The sequence below is a fragment of the Gasterosteus aculeatus genome, chromosome 10 (assembly GCF_964276395.1).
Source record: "Gasterosteus aculeatus chromosome 10, fGasAcu3.hap1.1, whole genome shotgun sequence".
In the NCBI taxonomy this organism is placed as follows: Eukaryota; Metazoa; Chordata; class Actinopteri; order Perciformes; family Gasterosteidae; genus Gasterosteus; species Gasterosteus aculeatus.
This window is the reverse complement of record NC_135697.1, coordinates 668941-685087: the sequence shown is the minus strand read 5'-3', so window position 1 is coordinate 685087 and position 16147 is coordinate 668941. Positions and strand designations below refer to the sequence as shown.

The following is a 16147-nucleotide window of genomic DNA, read 5'->3' as shown; positions in this document are numbered from 1 at the left end:
CTGGGTCAGGTTCTTAGAAAGAAGTTCAGCTCCATCCAAAGTGGGATGGATGCCGTCCCTCCTAATCAGACCCGATGTGAGGGTCCAGGTGCCGAGTCGATCAAGTTGATTCTTTAATAATGACCAATGAACGTGTGACGACATGTGTGTGTAATACTAGTTCTCCTTATCCACACATACCAGAATGTTTGACTGTTCTCACCAGCTCAATAAAGGCAGAAGTATGAATAAATAACACATGTTGTGCTCTCTGAGTAGCCACATATGTTCTGATTGTATGTAAATGTAAAGATCATCAGGTGTGTCGAGTCACAGCGAAGCTACGAGTGGGACACGGTGCTGCGTGAGCTAAATGCTAACGCGCTCACAACCTTCTGCTGTGCAGACACATGGTGCGTTGACCCATTAGCTGGGTTCAGGTTCATTCAGGGTCAGTACATGGTGGGGGGAGTTGTGAGGATGCACAGCCTAAAGCCCTCCGAGGAAAACTTGTACTTTGTGATTTTGGGCAGTAAAAATAAAATGAATTGAAGTGTTTGTAGCACAGACAGAATACATCTATTGCCATCATCTCACAGCAGGAAGTCATGTGGACCACAGTTCCCCCGCGGGATGAACCCGGAGTGCCAGCGTCAGCTCCGTCCGGTGAGAGTTGGCTTCTGCGTCACGCTGTCACTGTGCGCCGCCTTCAGCTGCAGCCATGAGTGTTTATTGAGCGGCGCTGGGTGAAGAACCTGTGAGCGGTCATACCCGTATCCACTAAACACAGCGCATTTATGTTTGACATTTATTCAATACACTTTGTACAAAATAATTCAACAGAAAATATGACTGAGCATGAATGTGCATTTTGTATTCTTACAAACATTTCATACCGACAAAAACTGAACCCACCTTAAAAAAGGGCCGATATTCTGATGATCGCATGAAAATAAAATAAAAAACAACAACCAATAGATTATCACAGTCCCACAAGAGACACAAAGGTCATCGTTTTCACAGAAAACAGTCATATGGCTGAACCCCCCAGACTACAGATGACTGACAGACCCACGTCACACACTTGGGATGGGGACACGCGCTGTGGCTGGTCCTGTCCACGTCGTCCCATTCAGCAGCAGCAGCTGGAAGAACCCCGTCTGAGCACCATGACCTTTGCCTCGGGGTCAGCGAGTCATGGGTTCATTAAGTGCTTCCGAAATGCTGCTGTCACTTGTCTGACTTCATGAAGGGAATATGATACAATATCACACGTGCACAGGAAGACAAGCACAGCGCAGGACAGATTCAGTGGTGCTGGCTCAGACAGGGTCGCTGTTTAAAATGACCCAATAAAAACGCCGTGGCATCGCTCTCCCCTCAGCTAGCTGCTCCGGGCCGGCGTCGCGGAAGGTGCAGGGTTGGATCACCGCTCGCCAGCAGGGCCCTAGTGTCCGTGCTGTGGGTGCTGGTTGTTAGCGGGGTGGTTGGGTGGCAGCGGGGGTCCGTTTACCCCAGGGTGATAGAAAGCACAGTTACTCTCGTACCTGCAGCTTCCCTTCATCATGAAGTGACGACACACGGGCCTCTTGGACATGTCTGCCAGGAGGAGATGGAGCACAGTTACAATCACGCGACACACACCTCATTTGCAGAACCGTAAGACTGGCTGGGGAGACGTGTGGGTCTCTGACTGCAGCCGGAGCAGGAAGTGCCCCCCCCCCCCCCCCCCCCTAAATCTACATACGTTCTGGCTGTGATTTCATTCGGGTTATTCTGAGGCCCGTGTCCCACATACCATTCATGTTGTTGTGTCCTCCTCTGGGCCCCCCTCGTCCTCTGCCCCTGAAGCCCAGGTCTCCTCCTCCTCCTCGGCCTCGGCCTCCTCGGTGGAAGTGGCCCCCCCTGTGGGGCCCCCCTCTCATGGAATCATCTCCCCAGTAGTTGCCATTGTCCCCGCGGCCCTGGCCCTGGCCCGGTGGCGGCCCCATCATGCGCGGGCCTCCGCCGCTGTTGAAAGGCGGGCCGTGGTTGTGAGGGGGTGGAGGGTGGTTGAAGCGAGGACCCCCGGGCGGGTTGTTGGGTGGGTAGCCGCCGTTCATGGGCATCTGCATGTGCATGTTCATGTTGTTCATATTGTTCATGCCTGGACCGTGACCCAGCAAACCAGGGTTGACTAGATGGAAAGACAAGCAGGTTACATAAGAACGAGGAACAGGACCCCCACAGGGGGCCATGATGCTACGGCACAGGGAGGAGACGTGGGGTTCACCTGGTGGAGGTCCTCCCTGGTTCTGGGTCTGCTGGAGAGAGCCCAGTAGCTGTTTAATCTTGTCCGAGAAGTTAGGCTGCTTGATCAAGTCCTCAGTCGACTGGTTACCAGAAGCACCCTGCGGACAGACAGCGACACGTCAGCCACACGCCAGCGGCACGTCAGCGGCACGTCCGCGGCACGTCCGCGGCACGTCCGCGGCACGTGAGCGGCACGCCAACCACACGTCAGCGGCACGTCAGTGACACGCCAGCAACCTGTCAGCGACACGCCAGCGGCACGTCAGCGGCACGTCAGCGGCACGTCAGCGACACGCCAACCACACGTCAGCGGCACGTCAGTGACACGCCAGCAACCTGTCAGCGACACGCCAGCGACACGTCAGTGACACGTCAGTGACACGTCAGTGACACGTCAGTGACACGCCGGCGCCACGTCGCCGCCACGCCAGCGACACGTCGGCGCCACGTCGGCACCACGTCAGTGACACGTCAGTGACACGTCAGTGACACGTCAGTGACACGTCAGTGACACGCCGGCGCCACGTCGCCGCCACGCCAGCGACACGTCAGTGACACGTCAGTGACACGTCAGTGACACGTCAGTGACACGCCGGCGCCACGTCGCCGCCACGCCAGCGACACGTCGGCGCCACGTCGCCGCCACGCCAGCGACACGTCGGCGCCACGTCGGCACCACGTCAGTGACACGTCAGTGACACGTCAGTGACACGTCAGTGACACGCCGGCGCCACGTCGCCGCCACGCCAGCGACACGTCGGCGCCACGTCGGCACCACGTCAGTGACACGTCAGCGGCACGTCAGCGGCACGTCCGCGGCACGTGAGCGACACGCCAACCACACGTCAGCGGCACGTCAGTGACACGCCAGCAACCTGTCAGCGACACGCCAGCGGCACGTCAGCGGCACGTCCGCGGCACGTCAGCGACACGCCAACCACACGTCAGCGGCACGTCAGTGACACGCCAGCGACACGTCAGTGACACGTCGGCGCCACGTTGGCGCCACGTCAGTGACACGCCAGTGACACGTCGGCGCCACGTCAGTGACACGTCAGTGACACGTCAGTGACACGCCAGTGACACGCCGGCGCCACGTCGCCGCCACGCCAGCGACACGTCGGCGCCACGTCGGCACCACGTCAGTGACACGTCAGCAACACGCCAGCGGCACGCCAGCGACACGCCGGCGCCACGTTGGCGCCACGTCAGTGACACGTCAGTGACACGTCAGTGACACGCCAACCACACGTCAGCGGCACGTCAGTGACACGCCAGCAACCTGTCAGCGACACGCCAGCGGCACGTCAGCGGCACGTCCGCGGCACGTGAGCGACACGCCAACCACACGTCAGCGGCACGTCAGTGACACGCCAGCAACCTGTCAGCGACACGCCAGCGGCACGTCAGCGGCACGTCCGCGGCACGTCAGCGACACGCCAACCACACGTCAGCGGCACGTCAGTGACACGCCAGCGACACGTCAGTGACACGTCGGCGCCACGTTGGCGCCACGTCAGTGACACGCCAGTGACACGTCGGCGCCACGTCAGTGACACGTCAGTGACACGTCAGTGACACGTCAGTGACACGCCGGCGCCACGTCGCCGCCACGCCAGCGACACGTCGGCGCCACGTCGGCACCACGTCAGTGACACGTCAGCAACACGCCAGCGGCACGCCAGCGACACGCCGGCGACACGCCGGCGACACGCCGGCGGAGGGAATTCGGTGAGCTCTGCACACGTACGTACCATGATGGATGAGAGCAGCTCCTGGACGTTGACAGTGGGGGCCACGGGGTTGCTGACTGTGGGCGTGGCCTGTGGGCTGCGGGAGGTGCTGCTCAGGTTGCCCATGAGGTTGGCCAGCACCGGGGGCAGCTTGGAGCTCTCGGTCAGGGCCAAAGCAGAGCCGTGCTGGGACGCCGTGTCCATGGGCTCCACATATCCGTCCTCCTGCGTGGTGGAGTCCTGCGTGCACAAAATGTGTTCGTTGGAGGGAAGCGACAGGAAGGCCAACTGTTGCCAGTGAGTGATGTGAATGCACTAACCTCGTCCAGAGGAATGAGACGGGGGGGCATGGGCTCATAAGGCTCCGGGTCTGGTTCATGTGGACTATCGGGCACACTAGTAACAAGACAATTTGGAAAACCATTAGCATCACTGGAGAGCCTCTTGTGTGGAGAATCGAGATTAAAATGAACACAGAAAGGGCCTGACCTCTCCTTGGTGAGGAAGATCTCCTGCAGGATGCCCATCTCACGGTCTCTCTGGGAGAGTTTCTCTGTGCTGTTGGTGCCAGTGATGACCAGGCTGCCGGTCAGCGTCAGGGGCCTTGGGGGGGTCCAGGGGACCCTTTCTTCCATGGTGTCATGAGAGAGCCGGCGGGACATCTCATACGTCTGCCTGTCCATCATCAGCTCTCGTTTGGCAGCCTCGCCAAAGTCCTTGATCTTGTTGACGTTAACTGTGAATTATGTGCAATAAGATGAGTCATGAGGAGCGTTGGGTACCGGAACCGGCGTCACATCAATGACACTTTGCCTAAACCCTCACAACGCCACAGAAATACAGGAAGTCTGACTGGCCAACCTCGATATGCGATCAGTACATTGAGCATATTCTGTCATTGTGATTCAGTAAGGGGACAGACAGGGAACAAAGGTTCCCCTCAGGGACAACATGTTTGGTGAAAACGAGTATCATCATGATGTGTTGGTGAGAAACCACAATATAAAGGAATATTAGGGAGGGACCTAGGACCTCTCTAATATTTCTATTCTCTCCCCTCTCTCACATTTTGGATCAGCTGTGAAAGCGATAGTCCCACAGGGGTTCATGTCCTTACCTCTCTCTGTCTCATCCAGATCAAAGTAGAAGTAGTGTTTGAGCTGCTCCTCCTCAGCCCAGTGAACTGTCTTCTTCTTCTTGCCTTTCTTGGTCAAGCTCTCTTCTTCTCCCCGTGGTTCTGCCAGAGCGTTCGGCTTCTCGCCTACAAAGCAACGGGACCACGTCAGGAGGCTGACTGAATGAACTTCACTAAGGTCATCATCATCACCTCAAGGACCGTACCGTTGTCAGAGGCCTCGGCCTCCTCAGAGGGAACAGGGGTCCCGGGCCGCTCCAGCTCCTGGTTTTCATCAGCAGGAGTGATGGAAGCAGCTGTTTCTGGAGATGACGGTTTTGCAGAAGATGAAGAATACGAAGAAGGTTTGCTGTCAAATGGACTTCCCTGCAGACAAAGAGTATTGGACTTTATCTTGACTGCAAAAAGACAGAGATGTTTACAGCTTCTTGGAGTCTGACGTTCCTCACTTCTGTGCACCGGCAGTTCTGATAAATCTTTCATGTTTGGTTCAAATGCAAACAACATTTGTTCTGAAGACTATAAGTCAAATATCCTCAGGCTGCTCAGAATGGGATGGGTGTGTACCTTGTTAGACGTGGGGGAGTTGGCCTTGGTAGTGGTATTGGGGGTAGTACCAGCACCAGATTTCTTCTTCTTAATCTTAATCCCAGGCACTGGAGCAGAGTTCAGAGCGTCCAGGAACCCTGTGCACTCCATCGCTGCAGTGAGGACACAAGAGAGCGGAGAACATCACACACCACCATCATGTCTCTCTCTTACATGCGTTTCAAATGAGGCCGTGGGCTTAAACATACGCTGTGCTGGAATGATCTTCACTTTGATCTCTTTGGCAGAGTTAGAGGGGGTGTTCAGAGGTTTGTATTTCTTCTCCAGCGGTGGAGCATCTGCTGGACCAGAGCTAGTGGAGGAAAGGGGACACAAAAGAAAACATTGAAGCACTGTCATCGGCCAGCAGGGGGCAGTCCTGAGCCAGCGGTGTGAATCCAGCACAGGACGCTGCTGTATTACCAGAGACACGGAGGGTTCAGTACCTTAGCCTCTTGAGGACTGGAGGCTTGATGTTGTACTTGTCCCCCAGCTGCGGGGCGGTGGGCGTCTTCTTAGCAGGGGCCATGCTGGGAGTGTCCATCTCCAATCCTACACAACAAAGAGCATATCCATTATTTACAGAGAGAAGATGACGGCCAGCAGCTGCTAGTGGACAATAACACATGAGATTTGGACACATTTGAGTTTGTGGCGGGACATGGCGTCTCCTCTTCCTGGGTACCCGGTAGGCGAATGGATATACGCGTGTGTTACGTGGTTCCAGTGACGTGGCTTTGAGCCATGATATCAGCATCATACTGGACGTGATCACGTGACATTCAGGACGGTTCTGTTTACCAATGGAGCGGATCTTTGCGTGGCTCGGTGCGTGAGCTTTAGGTTTCTCCTTCTTCTTCTCCTCCTCTCCACTCTTCTCCTTCACGTCCCGAACGGGTAGCTTGCCCTCCACTTTCTTCTTTTTCTTATCTGGAGGCGAGATGGAACGTGTCAGTATGTGTTGCAGGTAGAAACTGTGCACGCTTCACTGGGAAGAAATGAGGGCTGCTCACCAGCAGGAGAGGTGCTGCTGCTCGACACACTCTGGGAACGGATTGTAGCCATCCAGCCCTCTACGAGCACCGACGCCAACTTCCTCAGCTCTGAGAGGGAAACACCGCAACATGAGCACGTCTCCTCCTCATGCAATCATTCATGTTTGAAAGAAGCTCACAGACCTTCAGTGTCCGCGCTCTTGCTCAGCTGCTTCACCAGCTTGGCTGTGTTGTTCTGGAAGGGAAAGAGATGTCAGATACTAAAGCCAGGGTTCTACTGGATGGTGGACCAAGGTTCTAGTGGATGGTGGACCAGGGTTCTACTGGATGGTGGACCGGGGTTCTACTGGATGATGGACCAGGGTTCTACTGGATGATGGACCAGGGTTCTAGTAGATGATGGACCAGGGTTCTACTGGATGATGGACCAGGGTTCTAGTAGATGATGGACCAGGGTTCTACTGGATGGTGGCCCAGGGTTCTACTGGATGATGGACCGGGGTTCTACTGGATGATGGACCAGGGTTCTACTGGATGGTGGACCAGGGTTCTAGTGGATGGTGGACCAGGGTTCTAGTGGATGATGGACCGGGTTCTACTGGATGGTGGACCGGGGTTCTACTGGATGATGGACCAGGGTTCTACTGGATGATGGACCGGGGTTCTACTGGATGATGGACCGGGGTTCTACTGGATGATGGACCGGGGTTCTACTGGATGATGGACCGGGGTTCTACTGGATGGTGGACCGGGGTTCTACTGGATGGTGGACCGGGGTTCTACTGGATGGTTGACCGGGGTTCTACTGGATGGTTGACCGGGGTTCTACTGGATGATGGACCGGGGTTCTAGTGGATGATGGACCGGGGTTCTAGTGGATGACGGACCGGGGTTCTACAGGATGGTGGACCAGTGTTCTGGTGGATGGTGGACCAGGGTTCTAGTAGATGATGGACCAGGGTTCTAGTGGATGGTGGACCAGGGTTCTAGTGGATGATGGACCAGGGTTCTAGTGGATGGTGGACCAGGGTTCTAGTGGATGATGGACCAGGGTTCTACTGGATGGTGGACCAGGATTCTAGTGGATGGTGGACCAAGGTTCTACTGGATGGTGGACCAGGGTTCTAGTAGATGATGGACCAGGGTTCTAGTAGATGATGGACCAGGGTTCTAGTGGATGGTGGACCAGGGTTCTAGTAGATGATGGATCAGGGTTCTAGTAGATGATGGATCAGGGTTCTAGTAGATGATGGACCAGGGTTCTAGTGGATGGTGGACCAGGGTTCTACTGGATGATGGACCAGGGTTCTAGTGGATGGTGGACCAGGGTTCTGGTGGTGGATGGACAGAGACAGTACCTGTTTGAGGTGGTCCACTTTGAGAGGCAACTTCTGCAGCGTGAGCAGGATGAGTTGCAGCAGGGGGGTGTTGTTGGTGGTTTTGGAGTAGGTGAGCCAGGCGTTTAGCATCTTGTAGCCACCGACTCTGATAAACCTGGATGAATGAGAGAAGAAGGATGAAGGATGCAGATCTTCACGGATCAAAAGACCAATGGAAGCATGCTAGTAACAGATTATGTTCAGAAGCTGCTATCACGTTACTGTCTCTCCCTTCTCTCGGATGTTGGCACCGTGACTTTCTCACAATGTTTTATGTGAAATTGATTCTGAATAAAATACATAAACACAACATTGTTCTGTGGTATTCATTTCTGGTTTGTGTTTGTCTGCTTCAGAGTTCAGTTATGTTCTCAAATCGAATCGTATCACGAACAGAAAACGCTTTGGTGTGACAAAATATGTGTTTGGTGCAATTGATTGATGCGTACTATTATAACAATGTACACAGATGTGATTGGATCTTGATACTGACTCGAGAAGCATGTTTTTTTATACGGTTTGAGCCCAAACAATGTGGTTTATTGATGCATTTTTAAACACAAGTAAATGCAGGTTAGTTTATTTCAGTATAATTTAACTGAAATAAATTAATTTGACGTGAAAGGAAAGAAACAGTGTAAGTTGATTTCTTCAAATGCAATATAATATTTCCATTATATTGTTAATATTGATGTTATAAGAACCAGGCTTGCAATATCCAGCATATGAAGAAAGAGTAAAGCCCACCTGTTCAGAACATCGTGGGATTTGGTCTGCAGCAAGATGCTCAGGTACATACATCTACTGACCATCTTGGTAGAAGCTTTCATAAGGCTGCATTAAAAAGAAAAGCACAAGTATGAAGATATAACACGGTGCAGTCAAGAAGGGCAAAGGGCAAAGGTCGCGCCCATAATGAGTTCAGCCTCCTCTCAGTTTCTCACCTGTACACCTTTGGGACCCCCTCCAGACTGCGGAGCTCTCCATCTTTCCCCAGCAGAGGCTCCACACTCTTCAGGATCTCTCTGGGGTCCACCGGTCCCCCTGCCATGTCTGAAACACACACGCAAACCATGAGTGAACTGTGTGTGTTCTGTGTAGCAAAGAGTTGGTATCTGGTCAAAGGTGTTCAGGTGCTGTTTAGTGGGGACTGTTTGCTTGCCAGAGAGAAAAAGGAGCCTGAGGAACAAGGACTTTACAGCTCTGATCAGTATCCTTCCAAGCCCCTTCACATGGGACACAATCAGCCCGTAACAGTACAAGACTGGCACCTCAACACTGCACACCATCTACCCCCCGCCGTGGGTCCATCAACACGGACGTCTAACCACCTCACTCACAACACCAAATATCAGCACCAGCAGCCAAGCAGGAGCCATCACGGGGGTGTGAGGACGTCTCCCAGAGGAAGCTACTGTCAGTAAAGCAGAGAAGAGACGATGTCTGCTGACTGCTGACCGGCTCACATACACAACACAGAGCTCTGACACACAGTGCAGCAGGATTCCCGTTCGCTGCCTTGTTCTTGGGATGTTTGGAGGCATTCGGGACATCAGCTGGTGTCGGTGTCCGCTCTGCGAGACGTTGACTTCAGGACAGGACGTTTAAACTGACCGTCACTTTGTGTGCGAGACAACAAGTTATTTATTCCCCGTCAGGCCCGAAGCAAAAGCCACTCAGAAACTAAACTGCATGTTATTAAGTGACCAACAAAATACTGGTTACTGGTTTTTGTTTGTTTTTTTACAAATAAATGCATTATATCAATATGAACCAGGGACAAGAGGAAAGGTCAGTCTTGTTGGATCTAGAATAACCACCAGGATTAATTTTTTATAAGAAAATTTACCGGTAATAATGTATCAAATGTTTAATGCCACATGTCTATCACAATAATTCACATTAAGAAAATCGAAACCAGTAGAACGATAACAGAATCAACAGTTAATGGAAACTCTATTGAGAAATTTCATGTGGTATCTGATGAAATGAAAATTGTCAAAATCCAGATTAAAACAGAAAAGACGTCTCTGCAAGTATGAAATGCTTAAAAATTGGAATTTCCAAGTAAAACATTCAGGTGTCATCTGTTCCACCCTCTACCCTCCATCTACAGGTCACGCACGTCTACACGCCGCCACCACCGCCTGGGGAGCTCCACAACCACAAAGACAACACCACGCGTCATAATAGTCTACCTGTTAACTTTAAAAAGTCCAACGTGATCCAAACAAAGACAGCTGGTGAAAAATCAACAGGCCCGTATGAATGCATTCACCATTACAGGTTACAAGAAATGACCAACGAAGGTCTTATGAATAACCTCTGAAGTAACGCAGTGGTTGCATCTTTTTTGCAGGCACACAACTGTGCAGATGGTAGAACTGTTTTAACTCAAGAGCAGAACCTGCTATTCTGGAGGACATCAGTTCATTGGAAATGTCATAAAGTGATGAATCAGTTAAGTCTTACCCGGATAACTGTTGTAGAAGTTATATTTAGCCTCAGACCTCCACAACACTGCAAATAACCCACTTCCTGTAAATGTCACAATCAATACACAGACAAGATCAGTATAGATTATGGCCCTAAATACGTGTTTTGAAATGCATTGTTGGTGTTACTACATACATCACTGGTCCATTATGGAAAACAACTAGGACTACACTCAAATGCCTTCCGACAGAATGTCATTACTGACATGTTGTTTGTGAACCAACGGGGCGTATTCATCGAGGCCTTACTGAATATTTAAAATTAACGTCAAACTCTTCTTCTACGCGGGCAGCCTTTGGTCCTCCCGGGAAGAGGGGCGGGACCTGGAGCCGCGCGCCAATCAGAGCCCGCCCTCCGTCGCCCGCTGCGCGTGCCAATCAGAGCCCGCCCCCCGTCGCCCCTCCATGGCGGCCGAGCCGAACAACACCGCGCGAGCAACAATGGCTCCCCGCGCACTGAGCAGCGCCAGTCACCGCGCGTCTCTGTACTTTCTGCTGGACGGTTTAGTAAAAACTCCGAGTACGCGGCCCCCGCTGCTGTCCGACGACGAAAGGCAAACCTCCACCATTTCACCATCCCGACTGTTTGTGTTTCGAAAGAGCGCTTCGCTTGAGTCATCCTGCAATCTTTATCCACAGATTGCCGAGTGCGTGGTGCGGGCTTTCTGGATCCCTGCGCTGTAATTATCGGTATACACACAGTGCTTCACAAGATCTGTCCACAATCCTCACGCTAATGCAATCTTTATGTATAGACTGCGGTGTTTGGTCGTTCCGTGGCGCACAGCCTATACAACGAATCTGGCAGGCAAAAAAAGGTCCAACGTCATGAATTAGTTTGTTCAGTGCCTACGGCAATCTTTATGAATAGATTGCTTATGGATAATTTCCGAATTAACTTATTAATTAACTTGAATTTATCCAACTCGTCCACTCCGTCTCACACACAAAGAAACGGAGCCTTGTGCCTCCGTCCACTTTCCTGTGTGAGCTCATACTATAAAGCAGCTAAGCTAACTCACGGTGGCGGCTAGCCAGCTACCGCTAACAGCCCTCCGTCTACGACCAGTTTAACTTGATTTAACGTCAAAAATCAACTTACTATGGAAACTATAGGTCCTCAGCTTCACGGGTGTATTAGAGTGTGCTTCTCAGGCACTTATATCTCTTATTTCATCAATTTTGTATTATTAACCCTTCATGGTTTTAATATCAACTGGAAGTACTTCTTAAGGGTGGGGCTGAAAGCTAGCCTTTCCTTCAGGAACAAACTGGAGGCAAAAAATAGTAATCAAATGTCCATTACTTGAAGAAAAAAATATGAATTTGAGTAGAGTTGTTCAAAAGTCCTCGACGTGTCAAGTCTTCAGCAAAGCGAACTCATACCTGCAAAACACACAAAAAGACACATTTTACTTTAGAGCCGAAGGAATTCCGTCGTCTGCCGTTATATCGGAAGTCATTTGGTTGTTCTTGCAATTATTCCGTAGGAACTTCGCATTTTAGACTGACAAAATGTTGAAAATAAGTCCCGCTGTCTTTCTGACTTCACTTACCTTCGACCAAATCCAGGAATGAGTGCGCGGAGGAGGGACTTGGGCTTTATACGCAGTGACGATTTTTACGTCACGGGTAACGTGTTTTTCCGTTTCGGCTGAAACAAAATGGTGGATGGCCGACCTCCAATTCTCCTGTCAAGGGCGTAATGGCGTACCACGCAGTTTGCAAGCTGTTACTTGGAAATACTCCCAAGATGTACATTGAAAACAATGTACATTAGCATGATACATTGGACAGCAAAGCACGCCAAACGATGCCGTTGATCTGGCGGGATTGTAGTTATGATCTGATATATAAATGTAAATATAAATGTAACACGACTGCTTTAAAATGGCGACTTGTTTGTCTTTCAGGGGGTTTCTTCGTCACTATGGTTGCGACGAAAACGAATAATTTTAACAATCTCCATAAAAACCTCCATAAAAACATTTCATGTCAAGTCAGAATATGGCTCCACATACACAATATAATATTAATATGTATGATTGAAAAAAGCAACGCTTTATATGCTACCGTTACATCATCACTTGCTCTTTCACCTTTAACCTCCAACCCCACTGTGGCAGAAAACATGGCCGCCTCCCTCAGCGGCATCGCGAAGGCTCTGTCCCGTCTCTCGCCTTCCCTTTTACGTCCATCACGAGTGTATCAGGTATTTCGTGTGAATGTGCTGCTATCTCCGTGTGTACGTAGCTTAGCGGTACGTTTGGAACGTGTAACGTTGACGTCAGTTGATCACTGCGGTTGCTCCGGTATCGATGTCGCTAGTTTCTACTTTATTTATCTTCAACTAGTTTGAGAACCTCTGGACAATAAGCCAGATTCAGTAGTGTGACATGCGTTGTATGTGTGGCCCAAGTTACTATTAAAACGGGGAGCACTGTAGTGCTTCTTCAGCTAAAATACGCAATTCCAAGTTTATTTAGTGTGGCCCAAAATGAGCCATTTGCCTCCAGTCTGCACATACAGCATGTATGTAGAAGAAGAGGAGGGACTGATCCTCTCCCAAGATGAACACAAGCTTGATGGATCTCATGTGTAGTGTTACGACCCATTCAATGTTTGTAACAAAGTATTCATGTAGTCAGAAACCTACGCAATGATGAAGTTACTTCCAATATCAACGGCAGCATTGGATTGTACAACTCACTGTAACCTTGAGCGTTATCTTGAATGAGCTGTCTGCACTGAAGGAGCTTGATGACTCCCGTCCTACTATTTAACAAGTAACCAGCTTCTGTGCGGCGCAGCTCTCTAGGAGAGCAGTACGCTGTTATAAGCTCCGTAAGAGAAGAGAAGAACCTTCCATTCTCTTCTTGCTCTAACCGGGTGCAGAGGAGCTAACGTGCCGTTACTCTTGTGGTGATGGCAATGCTGAGACCATTTTCCTTTGGATTCAGCGGCCCGTTGGACTCTCTCCGTTTCTATCTCCAAGTCACCGGCTCTGCACAGCAGCGTCGCTCCAACAGGACCAAGCAGCTCAGGCCGCTGAGGCGCTGCTCCGCTACCAGGACCGGCCGTGGGATTATCTGGAGAGTGAAGGTACCTAGAAGACAGGGGTCCGGTGTCCTCTCCGGTCCTTGTGCTTTATCTCATCATACGTTCTTCTCCCCTGGCAGAGTACATCGAGAAGTATGGGATGGAACCGGTGTGGGCGGGCTACAGGAGGAACCACAAAGGGGGCATCCCCCCACAGAAGACACGCAAGACTTGCATTGTGAACCATTTGAATCTATTGGTCCCATTCATCGCATCCGTGGGGTCGCAGGAAGTCCCCTAACCACTGATTCTGTTTGTGTAGAGAGGAGAGGAGATCTGTGGGAACCCCTGCCCAGTCTGCCGGGATCCCAACGTCATAATCCACCATCAGGTGGGTCAGCGCCTCACAGCCCACTCCCTGTGCTGCTCGGCTCACTGACGTCTTTTAACGGATTCACATGCAAAGAAATGAATCCACAACATCGAGCGGTCCTCCCCTCCAACATGTGGCATCAGCCATGCAGTGTTCTAATGTCGCCTTACACAAGAGAAGGAAAGGATTCATTAGTTCACCTCAACTAACAGCTATTATTATTGATCAACAGAGAATAAAATGTATTTCATTGTTTTAGCACAATGTTTACAGCTTTTGCATCAAAGTGCCTCAAAAGAAATTCATACAACCGCATGTGTTCATCCTGTAGGTGTGTGAATGAAGTGCGCTGGAAAAACAGGATAAACCGTAAAAAGACTTTCACAGGGGAGTAAGCCGAAAAAAGCCATCTCATTCAACCAACACTCGTAAACGAAAGGTCACAACCTGTGATTTATTGTTCATTATGCAACTATCAGCGATACTGATGTAACATCAGCTTTGCTTCAGTCTCACTGAGAGCAAAACACTCCACTAGATCTCCACAGAGAGCCTTCACATCTTCAGACTAAACACTCTCCACTTACATTGGACTTATAATGACACTTATCTATAGCAAGTTGTAAACTGGCTTATGAGGAAATTGCACTTTCTTGTTCTGAGTTTGTCCTTATGGTTAAATGCACTTATTGTAAGTCGCTTTGGATAAAAGCGTCAGATAAATGACGTGTAATGAAACAAATGTTTCCAGTGGCTACGTACATTTACTCTGTACTTTGGTAGTTTCAACAGACTTAAAAAAAACTAGTTTTCAGATTTATATTTTACATAGAAATCAAATGCTGTACCACTGATACTGTCAGGTTCTCCGATCCCCCCGAGTTGGTTGATGAGAAGGATCCAGCACGTTGATCAGTTAAAGTCAAAAAGTTAACATTTATTTAGAAGAGAAAAAGATTACATGAGCAATTCTCTGCAGATATGTCTCTAATTATTGCTTGCAAGCAGGAGGTCCAACACACCAGCACGTATTCCAGCGCTCTGTGTAGTGGCGTCTCCGAGCAGTAAAAACGCTGAGTTTTGGATGTTAAACTGCATTTTGTTGCCTCAGTACTTGTACCCTGTGCAGTGACAAATTTGAATCTAATCTAATCTTTTTTTATACACATGAAGACAGTTCTTAGCGCCAGTTACGAGAAGCCACAAGTTGAGATAACTCAGGTGAAGATGAGGGTAACACACAATGCTCCTCTGATCGAAGGTCTGTGAGAGCAAGTTAAACCCTTCCCCAAACCTTTCTATCTCTACATCTCAGGGTCAACCACTGAGACCTTTTAGCACAGAATGTTTTTACCACTACATGCATCTCACAATTCGCACCCCTTTACAAGTGAAACCAGCGGTCTATGAACCGCTTTAAACGCAGAGGTGTAGTTTCAGATGTCTGAGGCTCTTTAAGGGATTGAAAGTCAGAACTGAGGGTTTTTTTAGGTTAAACTTCAGCTCTTGGCAGCTTCCACAATCATGGGCCTTTTTCCAGTGGTTCCTGTCCTAATGCTGATCCTCCCCCCAGAGGTCTTAGATTAGCTTACATCCTATCAATTCACTGTGAACCGCTAATCTAAATGTACCCTTTCCTGCAGAATGTGAAATTGTTGCAGCAGTTTATCAGCCCCCACACTGGAATGGTGTACGACCCCACCCGAACCGGTACGTCCTAAACATGCGCATGCACTGAGGCATCCGTGGGTCCCAGATCAGAGCGTTGCTTCTTCTGTCTGCAGGTGTGTGTATGAAACAGCAGAAGAAGCTGCAGCAGGCCGTCGGCACAGCGAGAGATCACGGTACGTGAGCACGCGTTTAGGACCAGTTCCTCCCACAACACCAACCAAAGAAAACAACTCCTCACTTCTTTGTGTCCTGCAGGCTTTCTCAGCTTTCAGATACCGTATGTGGAGTTCTCAGGAGAGGACTACTCCAATTCCCATGATGCTGTGGGGTCGACCCCACCGGCCCAGTCGTTGACCGCTGGTGAAACGTGGTACCGGTGGTACAGTGAAATGGCAGCTGATGAGGAGGAAGTGGCTAAAGTGAAGATGACGTACAAGGCTTATTTAAAGTGAATGGCTAATAAAACAA

At 50.4% G+C, this 16147-nt stretch overlaps 2 protein-coding genes across 7 annotated transcripts; one reads left to right on the top strand and one right to left on the bottom strand.

The window, feature by feature from the left end:
• Positions 1 to 773: 773 nt before the first annotated feature.
• ppp1r10 (protein phosphatase 1, regulatory subunit 10) lies at positions 774 to 12896 on the bottom strand. Of its 6 annotated transcripts, none has more exons than XM_078081251.1 (20): positions 12696 to 12847; positions 12153 to 12287; positions 11903 to 11982; positions 9046 to 9154; positions 8849 to 8935; positions 8081 to 8216; positions 6906 to 6957; positions 6741 to 6830; positions 6529 to 6657; positions 6174 to 6279; positions 5937 to 6040; positions 5707 to 5840; positions 5346 to 5505; positions 5122 to 5265; positions 4494 to 4740; positions 4325 to 4400; positions 4026 to 4244; positions 2252 to 2369; positions 1778 to 2155; positions 774 to 1578 (listed from the first exon to the last, which is right to left on the bottom strand). In XM_078081251.1, exons 4-20 carry the CDS (start codon positions 9150 to 9152, stop codon positions 1427 to 1429), a joined length of 2439 nt encoding a protein of 812 aa, XP_077937377.1. In that variant the 5' UTR covers positions 9153 to 9154; positions 11903 to 11982; positions 12153 to 12287; positions 12696 to 12847; the 3' UTR covers positions 774 to 1426. The 6 variants fall into 6 exon arrangements, with proteins under 6 accessions (XP_077937377.1, XP_077937379.1, XP_077937380.1 ...); XM_078081253.1 differs by lacking the exon at positions 12696 to 12847 and adding an exon at positions 10574 to 10639 and having other exon boundaries at positions 11699 to 11982; positions 12153 to 12288; XM_078081254.1 differs by lacking the exon at positions 12696 to 12847 and adding an exon at positions 10574 to 10639 and having other exon boundaries at positions 12153 to 12171.
• A 230-nt stretch (positions 12897 to 13126) lies between these two features.
• mrps18b (mitochondrial ribosomal protein S18B) lies at positions 13127 to 16131 on the top strand. The gene is made up of 6 exons (XM_078081870.1): positions 13127 to 13194; positions 13592 to 13698; positions 13776 to 13873; positions 13958 to 14026; positions 15652 to 15718; positions 15935 to 16131. Exons 1-6 carry the CDS (start codon positions 13127 to 13129, stop codon positions 16129 to 16131), a joined length of 606 nt encoding a protein of 201 aa, XP_077937996.1.
• The last annotated feature ends 16 nt before the right edge of the window (positions 16132 to 16147 follow it).